This window comes from Phallusia mammillata, chromosome 4 (genome assembly GCF_965637545.1).
Source record: "Phallusia mammillata chromosome 4, kaPhaMamm4.hap1.1, whole genome shotgun sequence".
In the NCBI taxonomy this organism is placed as follows: domain Eukaryota; kingdom Metazoa; phylum Chordata; class Ascidiacea; order Phlebobranchia; family Ascidiidae; genus Phallusia; species Phallusia mammillata.
The window spans coordinates 9,666,487-9,685,124 of record NC_137255.1 but is presented as its reverse complement, the minus strand read 5'-3'; the positions used below and the strand labels follow the sequence as shown (position 1 = coordinate 9,685,124).

General features: G+C 36.6%; 2 protein-coding genes across 6 annotated transcripts in view; both read left to right on the top strand.

The window, feature by feature from the left end:
- The first annotated feature begins 393 nt into the window (after positions 1-393).
- On the top strand, positions 394-11,246 carry LOC145224999 (N-fatty-acyl-amino acid synthase/hydrolase PM20D1-like). The gene is made up of 10 exons (XM_080091643.1): positions 394-1,842; positions 2,789-3,027; positions 4,020-4,106; positions 4,536-4,672; positions 5,260-5,379; positions 6,879-6,999; positions 7,364-7,525; positions 8,713-8,872; positions 9,276-9,375; positions 9,865-11,246. Exons 1-10 carry the CDS (start codon positions 1,578-1,580, stop codon positions 9,992-9,994), a joined length of 1,521 nt encoding a protein of 506 aa, XP_079947769.1. The 5' UTR covers positions 394-1,577; the 3' UTR covers positions 9,995-11,246.
- A 2,495-nt stretch (positions 11,247-13,741) lies between these two features.
- LOC145222236 (CD109 antigen-like) overlaps positions 13,742-18,638 on the top strand; it is a 29,714-nt gene continuing 24,817 nt past the window's right edge. For all 5 annotated transcript variants that reach the window (XM_080088310.1, XM_080088312.1, XM_080088311.1 and 2 more), the window contains exons 1-13: positions 13,742-13,888; positions 13,982-14,139; positions 14,208-14,236; positions 14,308-14,479; positions 14,538-14,734; positions 15,054-15,178; positions 15,311-15,455; positions 15,832-16,062; positions 16,123-16,205; positions 16,379-16,496; positions 16,575-16,751; positions 17,063-17,254; positions 18,070-18,222. In XM_080088310.1, the coding sequence (XP_079944436.1) occupies positions 13,824-13,888; positions 13,982-14,139; positions 14,208-14,236; positions 14,308-14,479; positions 14,538-14,734; positions 15,054-15,178; positions 15,311-15,455; positions 15,832-16,062; positions 16,123-16,205; positions 16,379-16,496; positions 16,575-16,751; positions 17,063-17,254; positions 18,070-18,222 (1,845 nt within the window). In that variant the 5' untranslated portion in view covers positions 13,742-13,823. The remainder of the gene's footprint in view (positions 13,889-13,981; positions 14,140-14,207; positions 14,237-14,307; positions 14,480-14,537; positions 14,735-15,053; positions 15,179-15,310; positions 15,456-15,831; positions 16,063-16,122; positions 16,206-16,378; positions 16,497-16,574; positions 16,752-17,062; positions 17,255-18,069; positions 18,223-18,638) is intronic.

Below are 18,638 nucleotides of genomic sequence, written 5' to 3'. Positions count from 1 at the left end.
AGATGATGGCGATACCTACAGTAAAAGTGTATAGTATGTATTGTGTGTAGTTGCCAATACAATTTGGTGTGGTTAATTGCTATTCAGTTATCGTCAGCAAAACAACAAGACGTCGTTTGCTTGATGTGTATAATTGGATGTAAGGACAACCGCAGGGTACAGAATGAAGAAATTCACGCAAAATTTGCGTGTTCGTCATACCCTTGTGTTGGCCGTGTATGTAAAGGATAACCAGGCTGCAAAACGTGGTTGCGGTCATTGATAGTATAGTAATGCTGGAAAAACGCTTAAATGTATACAATGACGGGACAAATACGAACTGCAAACTGTTAATGAGTAAAATGTTGTCCCTTCAAAGGGTTTGCTGTGCAATATTGTTATAACGTGGGACCAGTTTTGTCAGACTATAACACCAGGACTTCTTTGTAGCAAAAAGTTTTATTGAGATAAACAATGTAAATTTAGGCAGTAGAGTACAAATGTTTAGAAACCAAGGTTTAGACTCAGGTATTTAAAACAATTACCAGCTGTTTGCGAGCTCGTGTTTGCAGACTGTTATGCGCACTCAGGTTTGTTAGCTTTAGTCGTTGCGGTTAGACATAAGCTGGCACCGGTGTCACCGGTTACAGACAAATATAAAAGTTGGTCTAGTGACAAACTTGTGAAACTGGTGACTTGCGCTAGGGTTACGGTACTGGTAAGTGAATTTGAAAACATACCAGTAGGGTGTTTTTTGTGTTTAATGTAATAAAAGACGTGAGTACAGGGTATACTGCAAAGCACTCTTGCGTTTACCTCACCATTAAATGTTTGCATGGACATTGACTGCTGGATTTGCAGCAATGTTACGTAGTTAGGAGCTGTGTGATGCAGTAAAGCCCAAAACTGGGTCTTAAACTGATTTTGGCTATACGGATGGTATTCGATGATTTCAAAACAAAACGCGCCACAAAACATTATATATGTTGGTGTAATGTAATACAGTGGTTAATACGCAGTTTGTAATGTTTGTCTTGACTTTCAACTGTCATGCAACAGGAAGTCACGTATTTTGCAGAAACCAAAAAATGTCGTATGACAAGAGAACTCCTTAAGTAACAAGCAAATAGTACAAAGACAGCAAGTAAAGCACTGTTTCGTGTTCAATCAGTATACACCAGAAAAAGCAGAATATGGGTGTGATAGGTCCAACGCAAGCTATGCAAGCATACGGGTAGTTTTTAATCTGAAAATAAAATATAGTTGCATTCAGTCGGATCTGTTTGAGATTTGAAGTTTGAAAGCGAGTTCAAAGCAGGTTGTAAAACGAATTTCGTGCGGTAGTGATTGCAGTGATGTGGTAGTGGTTTGAAATATTTGAATTATTGAGTAAAACAGCATTTTCAAACCTCTACTGGGCGTAAGGAAATGTTTTTGAGGAAATTTACGCATATTGCAAGATTTCGCGCATGAATGCAGGCGCTCTTTGAGACCGGTTTTCGGCAATGAAACGTGCCTATAAAACAAACAATATACCAATGTTAGAGATAGTTTATATTTCACTTTAGAACTTTCTTATATCATTTAACAAATTAAAAATGAATAAGTGTATAAAACTGGTGGAAGCGATTTTTACAGGCATTTTGGCCTTACTCTTTTTTTGTGCTTTGCGAACTGCATATTTATCTATGACGAAGCCGACGCCCCTGCCTGCGTGCCAACGCAATGAGAGTGAAGGATATATCGATAGCACTCAAGCTTGGGAAAGACTAAAGGGTGCTCTGCGAATTCCAACGGTGTCCGTAAAACCTCATGACTACGATCGGACAGCCTTGAAAAAGATGGTTGAATTCATACGAAAGAGTAAGTTAGCGAGATGAAATTTGACTGTCGATGTCTTGTTGGCAAATAGAGTACTTGCTGGTCATACACGATTGTACCTTGTAAACGCTGCTTTAGTAAACAATGCATGCGACATGTTATGTGTGCATTAACGCTTTATACAGCTGATAGCTTTTTACTTCGTTAAACAACTTTTTCGAAACGGCCCGCCGAGGAAGAGCTCATTTTAAAAAAAATGAAAAAATCTTCAAACCATGATAAAATTATCAAAAAATGCATTTGAGTTGGTTGATTGACTTCAAACCTCTTAAAAGCCCTAAGACCCAACATTTGTATATTTTTACAAATTTAAAATTGACGCACGTAAGAAAATAACTGCACACCTGACGCCAAACGCTTTGAACATGACGTAAAATGTAACGTTTTTTTAGTGTTAATGTTTTCATAAAGTGATCAATGACGTTTAAAGTGTCGATGACGTATTTTAATTGTTGCTAATTATCGCTTTTTGTCCGGAAATAGTTTACGCGCTGACTTTGGGCTGTGTGACAGAAACGATCACATGGCGATTACGGGGTCAAAAGCATAAGCCGTTATGGCCATGGTGATTGACTTGCAATATATGTTGTAATGCAGGTTCTTAGATCTGATACTGATAACCGTTTCAAACCCTGTATGACTTCCGTAATGCACTCCTTTGACCTTTCTGATACTTGCTCAATATAAAAAAATTGTACTTTATTGGCCATAGCAAACATATAATCGAAGACATATTACTCGAATTAAGACATAATCTGAAGTAACGCATTTCACGCGGTTTAGGGCAATCACGTTGATATAGATTAAACCAACGAACATTTTGTGCCAAATGTAAAGTAACAAATAATTACTATCAGGAAAGTTAATTGTGTGGTTTGTTTTAGAAACTGTTCGCAAAGCACACTTTGAAGAAACAATTTTGTTGCAGATTATCCAAAAGTATTCACATCGCCAATTGTCCGTCCCGATGTCATAAATGAATACAGCTTACTTCTGGAAGTTAGCGGTTCCAACAAGAGCTTAACTCCTTACGCACTCACCGGTCATTTGGACGTTGTTCCTGTGCTCCAGGATGAGTGGGAGTGGGAGGGATTTGGAGGAGAAGAGGCGGAGGAAGGAGAAGTGATGTACGGGCGAGGAGCAGTTGATAACAAGGGTCCGGTAATGGTGAGTTTATTTGGACAAAACAAATGAAAATCTTTTAGTATATAAGTCTAATCGTATTTAACATTTGCAACAATTTTAGCTTTGTACCGTGATTAAGCTAGTTTACATTTTTTGTAATATGATTTTTTTTCGACCAGAGATAAGATTCCTTCAAGACCACCATAATCCCATTTTAGGAAATCTGTTTGAATGGATTAGTGGGTACAGCTACTGCGTGCAGACGAATATAACTATCACTGCATTAAAGTTAACTATCACTGCATTTAGGAGAGCATTAGAAAAAAATCCATCCCGAATTGATTTATCCAAAGTGGCGAAAAGTCAGTGTTGTGTACCTCGTATCTTCTTTGTTTATAATACGTGGAAATTCAGACACGAGGTCACACAATAGGACGCCCAAATTTTCTCCTTTGAGTGAGGTTTAAAGGATCCCATGTATCTGTTGATATTAAACCTGCGGTTTGGGACACAGGACGGCTAAACATGAAAGACGAAATCTGCTGGACCACAAAACATAATGAGAGTGTAAAACATTATGTGCACTACGGTTTATAACTTTTTTCACTTTCCTAAAATCTATAGATTTTATAGACCTACAGGTACATACTTGGCTTTATATGCAACTTAAGTTAAATCATGACTTGTCCATAAGGCTCAAGTTATCCGTGTACTTTTTTTATTATGCCGCACTTACGTTACAACTGCCTGCAAATCTTGTCAGCACGTATCGTTTTGGTAGTGTTTCTGCTCAAACTTTATATAAAAACCACTAAAAAAATATAAAAGAATAAAAACAACTGGACCAAGACCGAACTTTTTGATGTCCAAAATTAACGCCTTAATTCCAGTCCAAGACTTTTTGAGCGTTCGGTGTTTTACTACTTCAGCATTTTTTAACGTTGTTTGTCCGTTTTCACCTTTCTTTTTTGACAAATGCCAGAGCGGGCAATCGAACAACTGTGACAGCTTATAAGTTGTGTTGTTGTTCGCAGGCGCAACTAGAGGCTTTAAATTTTCTGCTATCAAGGGGTATCAGACCACAAAGAGGATTCTACTTAGCATACGGACATGATGAAGAGGTTAGATGACTGGCAGGCGATTATTTTTTCACAAAATTTAATCCATAAATAAAATTCAAATAACTTTTATATGTTTTGGTGACATTGTAAGAAATGTTGGAAAATGGTAATGTGAGGGGTAAAGATGCCAAACATAAAGCACGGTTTGTTTACATTGAGAACTAACAAAACATCCGTTTATTACATTAACAAAACTCAGACAATTTCTATCTTTTTTATTTTGTGTGGTTTAAAAAGGTTCAAACCAGAACTTTAAATTAATAGCAGTTTTTCTATAAAAAACAGTTTTTTTTTCTATCCTTATTGTTTAAGCAAGATATTTTTATGGACCCCGCATTTATGGAAACCAATGAATGGTGCTACAATTTCTAGTGTACTTCCTAAATATTTTTGAAACCAAGCTTACAAAGTAAATTTGTTTTGGTTAAGGTCGGTGGTGAAGATGGTGCTGCAAAAATAGCTGAGGAGTTGCGAAAACGTGGCGTCAACAAATTGCTTTTTATTCTCGATGAAGGCCTTCCCATCACCCGTGGCTTGTTGAAGGGTCTTAATAAAGATCTCGCAGGGCAAGTAGACCTGATACATTTTGCCTACATGTTTTGGCCGGGCTAAGTGTAGGACAATATCACACGACAATATCAAATAATGAGATCTACAACGAGGGATGTAATATTAAATCTAATACATTTTGTTGAGCTAACACGTTTTACTGACATACTTGTTGCCGAAATACGTGCAGCAAAATATCACACGACAAAATTGGAGTGCAATTTACAATGAGGGGCAAAATACTAGCTGACAACTTAAAGACTTCCGCTGTCCTTTTGATGTGTGTGAAAACGATGGTCTTATTTGGTTTTGTTATGTCACCATAGTCAACCCACACATTACATCACCCATATGTACCGCTGCATTTAGTTTTTGTGTACTTCGTCTTAAACAATTTCTTTTAAAATGCATATTATGCCATTGTCTGTAACAACGACGAGGTTTTCTAATGGCAATAAAACGTATTCCTTCCATCAAGTGCTCATTAACTTAACATTTCACTTATAATATAAAACGTTTTTAATGAAATATGTTTTAATAACAAAGAATGTCGTTCTTAACATTGGTATATCTCACACAACAACATGTACTTATATGTATACAGGATCGGAGTAACTGAGAAAGGATCGCTATACCTCAACTTAACTATTCATGCCGAGGGAGGTCACTCCTCCGCCCCGCCTGTTGAATCCAGCATCGGAATTCTATCAAAGGCAATATCAAGGTAATCGAGTCAAGTAATAATGAAATTTTTTTTCTTGATTTGAAACATTTAATTTATTATTAATGATACAATATTAAAACGCAGACAGGCAATGCTAATACAAACACATGTGTGCATGATATTATCCCGAAAGACAATTTACATACACCAATATTAAATGCAAATGTTACTTTGAATCACAACATGCTGGGTGAATGCATTGGTTTTATGAATGGACCAACCACCGGCACTTTGCATGTAACGTAACTTGTTATTGGACTGCGGTATGGTATGTAGTTGCACATGACAAATAGCTAGACAATAAATAACCTTGTGGTAACCGCACGTTTGTCTGTGGCAATATGTAAATATATAAATAGAAGAAAGCAAATTACTACTGATCCTCACGTTACGTAAATCGTGACAATTTTTGCAGTTGAATTTATATTATCACAGTGTGTGCATGTCTAATTCAGACATGGTCCTTTTTTAACAAGAAAAACATATACCTGTTTTGGAGATCTTTCTTTCAAAAATTCTATAGTTTGAAAGAACTAAAGGCTCTGCTTATGATTATGCAGTGCTGTTGGTTCACTCTTTGTCAAGAATTTTGAGTACAGTAGCTGCAGGTTAAGTTTTTTTTAGTTTCCGAAACTTAAACTGAAGAAACTATGACTTAATTCAGGGGCGGGCAACATACGGCCCGCGGGCCGGATCCGGCCCGCGACGGGATTTTGAGCGGCCCGCAGACAGTTTCTGGTCTTACATGATAATGTGGCCCGCGGCCACAGTCTGCCGCAATCCCCCACTACTTGCTTACTACGTCAAATTATAGTTGTAACGGACAGCAACGCTCCCCAATAGCAAAAAACTTTCCCGCCGTTGTTACCATTGCACCATACATCCATTGTTACGACATAACTGCCAACCTTGTGTGTGGCCTGCTTTCACGGTTTCCTTTGTTTCCACACGTGTAGCCTAGTTAGTGTTTCGGCAGTATCTAAGTCTGTTGTGTATGCATTAAATTTGCGGTGGTGATTAATTTTATGTTATATCAGTTAGATTGTTTGGACTGTATTGCAATTGTGACGTTCTTGATTGTATTTGGTTTAGGTGGTCAAAAATGCGATTTAAATCACTGGATAGATGCGCGATTAATGTATCGATTCAGGAATCCGGCCCGCCCAGTACTTTATTTTCCCATATCAGGCCCGCCGACTGGAGAAGTTGCCCGCCCTTGACTTAATTGCTTGAGAGAATAGGAATTTCCCCAAAGCGCTAAATATATTGACCTTTTGATTGATACCAGACGCGACAGTAACTATGATACAAGGGGTTAAGGATAGTACAGTGCAAATATTTATCCAATGACCTCACTATTCTCCCTGTATCTAGACTTTTATCGGAAGAAACCCGTAAGAGTAATGTTTCAATGGAGTATGATTTTTTACGTAACACACAGATTATGTGTAAGCGCCAAAAGTTTAGAACATTTGCATAATCAAACGCATCGCACGCAGACTAGAGGAGAATCCCCACAAGCTGATTTTCGACGACATCACAAGAAGCTTGATACATCAACTGTCCTTCGACATGTCTTTCCCACTAAATATCATCTGCTCAAATCTGTGGCTTTTTGAGGTAACGCTTGTGGTTGTGCTGGTCAAGAAACACACTATAAACTGACTTGAAAAAATTAAAAGCAAAAAATCAGAGTATAGTCTTGCTTAAATCATTTTTGGTCATTATTTGTCATCAGGACTAAACTGCCAAAGTAAAAAACAAACAAACATGCATACCTAAAACACAAAATAGGGGTCTTCGAAATCGTTGTTTTTAAGGGTCTTAAGTGAAGCTGTTGAAATCACAGATAAATGTGCAAATAGTTTCTATCCTCCGATTTTGTTAATGTTCCTCCAGTTTGGTATTAATATATTGTACGGTGTTAACAAAACAAAGTTTTTGTTTCGAGAAAATCCAAAAAATCTTATTTGTGAATCTACAGCCAATAGTGACCCGTGTTTTGGCCAGAGGAACAACTAAAGGCTTAGTGCGGACCACCACGGCTGTGACTATGATTGGGGGCGGAATAAAACACAACGTTATCCCACCAAGTGCATGGGCAGTTGTAAATCATCGGATTCACCCTTCACAGACGATCGCAGAGGTAAGTGAACTTGGTAAATTTGAATAATTTATTCCATAGTTAAATGATTGATTTGCATTCGGCGAAATTCTCACTTATTCACGGTTAAGCTTGATTGCGGTCAGCACCAGAATGGCAATAATGGGGTTGATTTCTACCCAGTAAGTTGTGTTAAAGGTTAAAAAATAATGATTTGTAGCATGCCGACTGTTGGTTTTTATAGACTTTGCCTCTAAAGAAGTAAATGATAATACTCCACAGCACATGTACCAAAATGTTTTCAATGCTTACTGCGGCAAAACATGAATTCAAAATGTTTTACAACTTATACTTATACCAGAGTTGCAAGCGGGCCCGAAAGTATAAGCCCGAAGCCCGGCCCGAATAAATAGAAACCACAACTGATGCATGCGAAAATACAAATTTTGTGCTATTTTCAAGGGCAAAACCTGTCAGCTTCGTTTCCAGAACTTTTGCCCACAAATGTTTCCGGCCATGTCAAAACTTTCTCTTTCTCACGAGAAGGCCAAAAGTTTGAATAAAAATAGAAACAAATGAAACACCTCTGTGATTCTGTTGGGGTTGCTGTGAGAAATTGCGTGGGCTCGTCATGGCCAGAAACGTAACATTGACGGAAAACAGCCTATGAGACTCCTACAGTTCGAGTTTTCCCATTCGCCACATCTAAATTTGCTCTGACTTGTATTTTTAACTTGTTGAACATATTGGATTGTTAATTGTGCCGATTCATCTTTGTTTGCGCTTTCCTTTAAAAAGGTATGCAAACGTGGGGTTTGTAATCAATTCCTCCACTTGAACTACAAACCTGTGGCTAAGTTCCCTGAAACAAAAGCATAAAGGCATTTTTCATGCTGTAAAAAAATTAGGTAAGAAATAAACTTTGTCATTTGCGGTTGAACATTGGTTGGTGTTGCGTTCAACGCAGGGCTGCTAGTGCGGCAAGGTGTGAAAACCCGAACTCTGTTAAAAAAAATGCCCGATCACATTTCCACTTTAGGTAAACAGGTCATAAAAAAGAATGCATTTTCCAATTTCGGCAAATCGAGAAGATAAACTGTGGATAAAATCTACAAGAGCATGGTTCTTTGTGCCATGCGGTTCGGCACCTCTGTCTAACAAAAAGCCGTGCATAAACTTGTGCTAGGTGCCAGACATCTAAGACAAAACCTAGCAATTGAATGTCTTAGGTGGTAGCGAGGGACAAAGCTGTGATGAACGACGAACGTGTACGAGTCGAAATAATGCGAGGCTACGAAGCACATCCCACGTCACCCCACGACAATATCGAGTTTGATACAATAAGCGAATCCATCAAGCAAGCTTACCCAGACTCTACCACTGCACCAAGTGAGCGTTTTATTTTTTAATAAAACTAGCTGTGATTTAAGTTACAAATCTCAAGGTGAAAACAACACTAAGAGCGTTTCTTTGTAATAGGCTAGCACATGCCCTATTGCCTTTGATCAACTTGCATACCGTTTGTCTTTGTAAAGTACTAATCCCAGTAACAAACACGTGTAGCTTGTCAATAGCGGCAACCGTTTTAAGATAACGCCATGTTTACGATACGTTAATATTTTTTTAATGTTCAGTGTTTTTGCCAACCCTAAATCTATCAAGCAAATTTGTATCCTTGGTTTTATCGATATTGAAAATAATCTGTACCTACAGATTTTATTTAGTTCTAAATGGTTTTGCGTATTAGCTGAATATTTCGATTCGCTGATATTGAATGCCGGTTTCATTCCAGTTACAATGATTGCAAACACCGACATGGGACACTACCTCAAATTCACGGACAAGATTTACAGATTTAATCCTACATTAATGGCAGGAAAAGACGTTTACAGGTAAACCATTGTTAAGGGGAATTATAAGTCGTTTTAATTTACTTACACACTTTACCAGAGTTGTGCTTTTAAATAAATTAACTAGCTAAGTAGCTAATTGCTGCACCTGATCTAATGCCCAACAGCCCTTTAACGCCTTGTTCAAGGGCATTGTTCATTATTGTTTAATTTGTATGTTGTCTTTGTCCTTCATGAGGATTCAATGTATAGGCCTGTAAATCAGACTTTTAGGCCTTAATGGGCTTCTCAAAAATGATTTAGGTTCAGACAGGGTTTCAGGCTTTTACTTTCTGGTTCGGGTCATATTCGAACACCAATTTCAGCTTTGCACGGTACTGTGCTCGATATATTTTAACAAAAACAAAGCTTGTATTTCCCCATGCATATAATTTACTAAGAATAAAAGGTAACAATCAATCACATTCATCAACTGTTGTGATAATGTGCCGGATGGAAAGGGTATTTAATATCTATTCATCATAAAAACAGAATACATGGTCGGGATGAACGCATTCATCGCAAGTCGTTTGAAGCGTCGATGAATCTCTACTACCACCTAATGTTAAATGTGGACCTGATGAATCTGGACACTGGTGGCGCTAGACATACTGAGTTGTAGATGTCGTTAAACGGCTCGACGTGGTGATAAATGTCTACTATGCAATTTTAGCAGTGAGTAGTTTAATGCTCTATCTTCCAAATTCATTTTTGCTTTTTGCTGGTGCTTGTTTCAATGAATCTTTTTCAGATGTTATATGTGTTTTTAATCGCGGTTCTATAACTTTTTCGCTGTGTACCGTGTTGCAATTATAATCGTCAAAGTTTTTACAAATCAATGTTCGCCAGCAAATTTCGCAGTGAAAAAGTATAGTGTGCGAAGCGATTGAACTTTTCATCGACAATTAACGTAGTGCCAAGCACTGATGTAGTTTTTAAGTGCCTGAAAAAAGTGACTTGATTTTTAGTCTTTTATCATGGTAATATATATGGGTAGACCTTTATTTAAGTGTTTCAGTTTCCCACAAGTAGAAATACTATGTACCAGAGACTCAACAAACAACAACGTTTTTTTGTAAATTTATCTGTAATATTATGTCGAGATTGTGCGCTAGCCAAATTACTATGCTTTCCCCCATTTATTCGTTACATTTGCAAGAATGTGCTATTAATAAGTTTAAAACCAATATTGGTATGTGCAATTTGTGACTGCGTTTACGGCTGTGTTACGGCTGCGTAGTGACTTGCCAGTGTAGATCTATATCACTTATTCTCTAAAACGTTTTTGTCTATGCCACACATAACTTAAGCTCATTGATACGCTATTGCACCACTTACAGGCCTGTAGTACTGTGATTAATTTGCACTACACGGTAAAGGGTGACTTTGTTTTGCGTGTCCTTGACATGTTTTTCCTTCAATTCATAAAAGTGTTACTCTTTTTTTGTCATCGTGCATGCAAGGTTATATTTATATTAAAGAAATTTAATCCTTTTGCATTGCTATGGTGCAATGTTTTACCGTTTGTTTAATGACCCGCGTAATGGAAAAACCTGAACTATATCTTTATGTTTTAAAGTTGCAAAGTTTCAACGAAGCAATGTTTCGCGAACAATTTACTCCACATAAAAAAGCTAAAGATAAAGTGCAGTGCAGAATTTTTGTTCATTAAAAACTCTAAAACTTGTTATTTGTCTGCCACCTAATAACTGTGGTTGGATATTCATGAAAGTCAGGTAATTTTTTTCAGTTTGTTAATTGTTAACCACTGCTACAAACAAATAACGTTTTCTTTGTATGTTTCTTCTCAATTGTTCGAAAACCAAATAATTGCACATTTGTTTCCGAAACAAATAAACGTTAGTAAAAAACTATCCATATTATTCAAGTGTTATAGTTTCAAGTTCTCAGTAAGGAGATGCGTTTTTTTTCAATTGAAGGTTAATGCAATTATTCGGAAGAAAAATTTCCACTTATTTTAATTTATTTATCTCTGACTTTTATATTTATTTGAAAAACCTTTTGTAGCTCAGTTTGTGCCGCAAAGTTTCCGAAATATTTACGATTTTATACCATCAACGAGTTTTTACCTGAAACCTATTTTGAGTGGCTTAAAAAACATTCGAATGCGGAATAAATTTGAAAATATGCAAAACGTATCACCATGATATTATTATAGATTAATAGTATTTGTTTAAATAGCGGGTTGTGATTTATTAAATAACTGGCGCTTCAAAGCATTGCTTCCATCTTATCCGGACACAAATAAACATAAAATACGAAAATTGATTTTTGGAAGAAGTCGGATACAAGTTTTCCATTACAATGGTGACGCTATTTGTCGCTGGAATAATAGTAAATACCTGGAGACCTGGAGCACTTGAACCTATGACATACAAAACTGATTTGGATTCGTGATTAGCTTTAAAAAAAATTTACAGTGAAAAAACGATCGAAATAAAGTTAGTTTTATTTTCATTTTTCCCGTTTTAGATGACCGTACAACAAGTAATATTGTTAGCGAGATACGGGGACAAACTTATTGAAATTCAATTCAAAAGTTTTTTTTTTCCAAGGCGCAACAGTCTAAAATAAACAGCGGTCGTTTAACTTCGCGAACGTTGATGGTCCAGGAAGATTTATACGGGGATAGTCCCCAACCAAGAAGTAGGAATGTGCGGTAAGTTTTTTACAAATTCTGCTTCCTTTACCGAGTTGGCAAGTTGCCTGGAGGTGATAGGCTTCCTTCACAAACAATGCGGCAAGCAGGGAGTTTCAATCTCCTACACTTTAATCCGCAAACTAAAGCGGTTTCGAGAATCGGTCGAATTGCCTCGAGCACTACTGATGATTAAAACATAATTGTGGTCTACATTTTCGCAAGTTCTGCTGATACCCCAAGGCCAAAAATTGAAACTGGCATCTGTGCTTTCCGTTTGTCACACCGACGCAAACAGCTTGGCCTGCAAGCATCGACATTACACACTGCTGTGTTTATTGCGGCTTTGCCACCAACACGCTAAAACAATCTAACAATAAAAGCAAACTTGAAGATTTGGGAAATCTTTTGTTAAGTGTTAGTTGAAGTGCAATTTATTTTTTATAACTTCCTACCGAAATCGAATAATCAAAACCCCTATGCTTGGTTTCTATCATTGGAAATTGTAGTTTTTAGAAAGTTCTATAACGTCACCGTATTGCTTTGAGGAAAAAGAAGTAATTTTAGCTAACCCGTAGCCTATAGTTGCTTAATTATGACAAAGCAAACAAAATTAAACAAAATCTACCTACCACCAATCTGTGCAATATTAAATCCAATCGATGATATCTGTAACGTAACATTTTGATGACGAAAAACCTAATAATGCAAAAAATCATCTATGCGACTCAATAGGAAAGAAATTTTATTTGGTCTTCTGCATCCAAGTTTAAATAAAGAAAGGTATAGCCTAAAATCAAAAAAAAACAATAGCGAAAGGAACAAAATACAGTTAAATTTCACCAGGAGAAAATCTGTTTTAACAAAAAGATTAAACGCTACGAAACATATTGCCTACGTGCTGCGGTCCTATAAGTGTTTACAAGATATCTTCCATTGCGACCTAGATAGCGTGAATGGGACACTCAGGGGACACATAAGCACATCTCAAGTATTCCCCAAACCTTTCTATTCGAACTCCTCAGGATGCCAAAGTGTAAATTCGAACGATTGCCGGCTAAAACTTTATCGGCCCGAGGGTACTCCAATTCGTGCTCCTTGCCGGAGCAGTGTTTGTGTTTACTTGTCGCGTTCTTATATAAACGCAGCCTGTGGCATTGCACGACATTCAGTTGCTTTGCGAGTTGCTAGGAAGTTGTGGCGGCATACAGGCTGATGTCCGACTTGTTCAACTCAAAATAACTTGTGTTGGAAAGTGTTGGAAAAACAGAAATATGCAGAGTTAAAAATGATTACAACTTTGCGTGTTTTAAATGTATTGTATAGTTGATTTTGAGAAAACAACTTTCCCGTGTTTCATTTGGAAAGTAAAGTACCAAATCGTTTAGCAATGCTGCAATGCATATATGTTAGGGTTTGTTGTTGTATTAAAAAAAACTGTTCATGCAGATAACAACGCATGCCTGAGATTGCTAGGGGAAGTTCCCAGTTTTGATTTTTTATTGCTTGCGCATTTTTTGCAAACTTTCGGAAATTGACGCACGCAGATTTGCTCGCGAAGCATGTGATGACGTTTGTGTAAGATATATATAGCACTGGGCTTATCGAGTGAAAGCGTAAATTTTTACACAAAATCTTTTGTACTTTTTTTCGACATGCTGTGTTTACAAAAAGCAAGTGCGAATGTGGTATTTTTAGCTACTACATTTCTAACTAGCATTTTTTGTGCAGTTGTAGATTGTTTATTCTGAATTGCGATTATCAACAGAAACTAGCAGGTGCAATTGAAGCAATGATTTTACGAGGCTCCCTGTTTGTGTGCCTCTTTGTGCTGATTGGAAATGCTCTCGGAGAAAAGTAAGTGAAAACTTCCCAACAAAAAATAGGCAAAGCTGTTCTTTGTGCTGTCCTAAATTTAATCTGTAATGACATGCCTATTTCTTGTTTCAGCACATATGCAGTATATATTCCTGAAGTCATTCGTCCAGGATTTGACATTTCTCCCGCTATCTCCATTTTGCAGTCCACCAATCCAGTAGAAGTTACAGTGAAACTTTCCACACCAGATAACTTAATATCATTTCAAAACCAGGCTGTAATAAACTCAGGTATGGAAAACAAATAAAATGCACACCACCAAAATACAACCTACAATATATGTTTCTTCTGCTTGTAGGTTCTAGTGCAACAATCAATTTGGGCCAGGTATGGATATTAGGATCAAATTGTACACACAATAAGCTAAATTTAATGACACTACATATTCATTTATTTAGATTCCACGAGGATATGATGGGGCAACTCAGTTTAACATGAATATCACAGGTGTAGACACAGTTTCTGGAGAAACTCTGTTTTTCAATTCAACATCTGCATTTACATATGCCTCCAAAACTTTGTCAATTTTAATACAAACTGATAAAGCTATCTATCAACCTGGACAAACAAGTAAGTACAAACTTGTAAACGAAATATGAATTTTGTAAAAACTTGTTCTTTATTTTAGTTAAATTTCGGGCTGTGGTTTTAAAACCTGATCTCCGTCCTCTGCTTGGAAATGTTAGCTATTCTGTGGAAGATCCAAATGGCAACACAATTTTGCTTGAAACTGATGTGGTGCTTGAGCATGGTGTGGCTGGAAGTGAATTTCCATTAAACAAAGAAGCTGTTAAGGGCAACTGGAAAATCACATTTGAAACATTGGTATGGTATTATTTAACTAACAATCTAATAAAATATTTGCTGCCTGTTTTTATTTTAATTTTAAAATCCCAGCGGAGGGTTTTTAAAGCCAACTCTATAATGTGTTATTGTTTGTGGTTGACTAATAACCATGTAAATTTGGTATTTCATGTCAGATGCTTATTCTAAAGGTCGCTGGAATATTTATTCCTAATTTTCAAGATGTGTTTTTGCTCTTGAACCGGTTATTGTTAAGTTTTCATGTTTGCCTGTAACCATTTTGAAGTTGCTTTTACACTAAAGAAGTGTATTTTATTTTGACCTACAACTTACTTTAAAGGGCTACAAAGAGGAAATGACAGTTGAAGTAAAACTTTACAAACTGCCCAAATTCAAAGTTGAGTTGGAGGTACCATCTTTTATATACCCTGGATCTGCAGGAATCACAATAAAACTTAAGGGAACGTAAGTTTAAGATTTGAGATGGCTTTTTAGTATCTAATAAATTTTCTGTGTGTTTTGTATATATGTAACAATTAAAAAACACATGTTTACTTTGTAATGTTTGAAAAAATCTCATTTCATTTTTGTGTTTAGATACACATATGGAAAACCTGTCAAAGGGAAGGCATCTATAGAGCTCACTCTGGCTAACACATGGGGTGGTCCAGCATTTTATTACAGACCATCAATCTTTGGTTCAAGTATACCAAAGCAGGGGACAGATTCAAAGCCATTTCCGGTATTTATTGGGTAGCACATACAAATATTCTAAGAAATAAGTTTTGAGTTTAATGATGTAAATAAGATCGATAGGTAAATCATCAAACACTCTTGGGTACAAGGGCATTATAAGAAAATATATTTTACTTTCAAAAAAACTCCAAGACAATTGCAATAGCCTTGAGCCTAATTTTTACAAAAAACATCCGCGATTTTGTATTAAATTTGCCAGATTTCTGTTTCTGTTTTATTTTGCTTGATAAATACTTATCAGAGTCAAGTGTTTTGTTTCACTTTTTTGTGGATTTTTTGCAATAGAGGTTTAAAGCAATCATTGATTGAGAAAAAATCACTCAAATACATTTCCAGACCATTTTTTTGTTGTAAATTCACAGAAATTTGATGGAGTTGGTGAATATACTATTACGATCGACCAAATCCAGAAGATTTTGGGTTGGGATGGAACTTCTGAAAAAAAGATTAGTGTCACTGGTAGCGTAACTGATGGACAAAGCGACATAACTATTAATGAGACAGTAGAAATCGATGTGAAGCTTACAAACATAAAAGTTGAAGCACTTTACAAACCAAACACAATCAAGCCTGGGTTGTTTTACACTGCATATGTAAGTAATACTTTGTTGGTGGTATGTATTGATAAGTTATGGTTGTCATTTGAAATTTAGATCAAAGTCACAGAACAGGATGGCCAGCCACTAATGGAAAGTGATCGCCTAAACAATATGCTATCTATTGAGACAGCTTACACGTAAGTTAAGTAACACACACAGTATTATGTTGTTTCTACACAGCATTTTAAGTTGTTTTTGTTTATTTTTGTTTAACGAAGACATGTTTGTTTTTTCAAATCCTTTTTCAAAGATATTATTGCTCAAATGTGTTTTGATTCAATGAATGCTTAATAGCGAATACTATTTTTAGTGCTCATAATCCATACAGTCACAATGTTTCCACTACCAACCACACAATCCCCCCTGATGGTGTGGTGATATTCACCCTACAGGCAGCAGATACTGATTTCTCCAAAGCTGCTTTTACAGTAAGTTCTGGAAGAAAACTCTGTTGTATATAAATTTCATATAAGCCTAACCAAATTTTTTTATTACATAAATTTTAGGCTTTTATACATGGCACAACCAGTTATCAACGTGAACACTGGAGTGTGGACCGTGCAGAGTCCCCATCAAATTCTTATCTTCAAATCACTACATCTGATAGCTCCACAGTTAGTCCAGGAGATGTAGCCACAGTTTCCATTCGCACAACTACACCAGTACCAAGCATTAGAATAATGGTAAGAAAATCAGAAAAATATTCGGATTGTTTTATGTTTATAAGTGTCCAAACATATTTTGCACTGGTTCTAACGACCTGTTTCAAAAAGTATTAGCTTTAACACCAATTTAGCTATGTATATACTTTATTGTAAGGACATAATGTTTTTTGGGGGTTAACGGTTTGGTCTATTGTTTATGTCAAAGCAAAATGTGTAATTGCTGCTTTTAAATTCTTTTCACAAAAATGGACGAAAAGAAATGTATAAATTGTCGCAAACCTCAAAAACCGCCACTTTTTGTTTTAAAAAATGTTCTGTTAATAATGCAGACCCTATCAAGAGGTGCCGTGTTACGAGACGAAACAATCTCGGGCCCACCTGTTTCGTCACGTGACTACGCGTTTGACGTCACTCATAATATGATTCCTGGCGTTCAACTTCTGGGATCGTATGTTCGCGACGATGGTGAAATTGTGGCCGACTACATCAAACTGACTGTGAGCACTGCACTTCAAAATCAGGTAATAACAAGTAACACAGTTGATTTGCGCTTTAAAAGTCCGTGCAGGCAATACAAAAAAAAATTCTGTGGGGTGGTTCAGGGGTCCGTGAAGACAAAAAATAATATGAGCAAATTTATTTGTAGAGCTTAATGTACACTTTAGTACGAGGTTCGTAACCCTAAAAAATTGCACCCTTCATAACTGATACTACGACCCATGTACTAATTGCTGTAACTTAGGCGGCTTAAATAAAAGGAAACGAAACAATTTTGAAGTGGTGTTTATTATTTTTATAAAGCACACTTATACAGCATTTCTGTTGATTTTACGTAACTATGCATCAGTTTGTTTGAGTAATGTATCCTTACATTGTACGAGTAAACTTGTGAACTTTTTCCCATTGTTTTTACTGATGTGTCGTATGACATCACAATGTCCGTTACAATGTTACGCTAGCATATTAAAACAGCGGTCAATCACGGACAAACATCTTTTCTGCGCTTTAAATTTTAACAAAACGATTTGTCCACCCGTTGGGCGTCTTGTTATTACTGCTTCTGTTACTACACCATAAGCAGAAAATGGGACGACTATTTAAAATTATAATCTTCGGACATTTTAGTGCCAATTTTGTGTGAAAGTTAACCGAATAGGTGTTTAAGTGTTTTTTTTTAAATGAAATCTTTGTGTGTTGTCTTAAGATTCTTTTCTTGGTCAATAACATGTTTTAAAATGTTTTTATTTCATGATGCTACCGCAATAAATAACTACAAACTTTATTATCTAATGCTTAAAGTAGTTTTGACATGTTTCAAATCCACTTTTGTTTCCAGGTTACCGTCACGAGTTCAGCCGACCGTGTCGACGCCGGAACTGACGTCAGCATCAAGGTTCAGACTTCGGGCAGCGGTTCATATGTTGGTGCTCGCGCAATCGACCAAAGTGTATTGCTTCTTAAATCGGGCAACGACATATCGCAGGAAAGGGTAAGTATTTTCTCACGTTGCCAGCCAACAATCGGGTTCTTTCAGTTTCAAAGGTTGCTTGCAGCGACAAGGGTTGCTGCGCGGTTTTAATCACCGTAGTTTGAGGTTGAATGAGTTCGCTATTGGTGACTCATAATGTAATTACGCACTTATGCTAGGTGGCCTTGTTTACGCCGTTCAACCATGTAGATGTGCGATGTTAAATCTCGTGGTGGTGTGTTATCGTTTGTGACATGTAACTTTTAATTGGTAACGTTTTGAGGTTATTAGGTCAATTATACAACTGTCAAAAATAAAATACCGCCTTTATAATATCATCATCGAACTAGATCAAAAAATATAGTTGTTTAGGATGCTTTAATCCATTTTATTGAAACAAAAAATTATACCCAATTTAAGTTGATTTTTGTGATGTG

Coding starts and splice junctions, on each gene's coding strand:
- LOC145224999 (XM_080091643.1), top strand. CDS start 1,578: ATGAATAAGTGTATAAAACTGGTGGAAGCGATTTTTACAGGCATTTTG. Junction 5,380..6,878: donor CTATCAAAGGCAATATCAAG/GTAATCGAGTCA, acceptor CATCGCACGCAG/ACTAGAGGAGAATCCCCACA. Junction 9,376..9,864: donor GCAGGAAAAGACGTTTACAG/GTAAACCATTGT, acceptor TCATAAAAACAG/AATACATGGTCGGGATGAAC.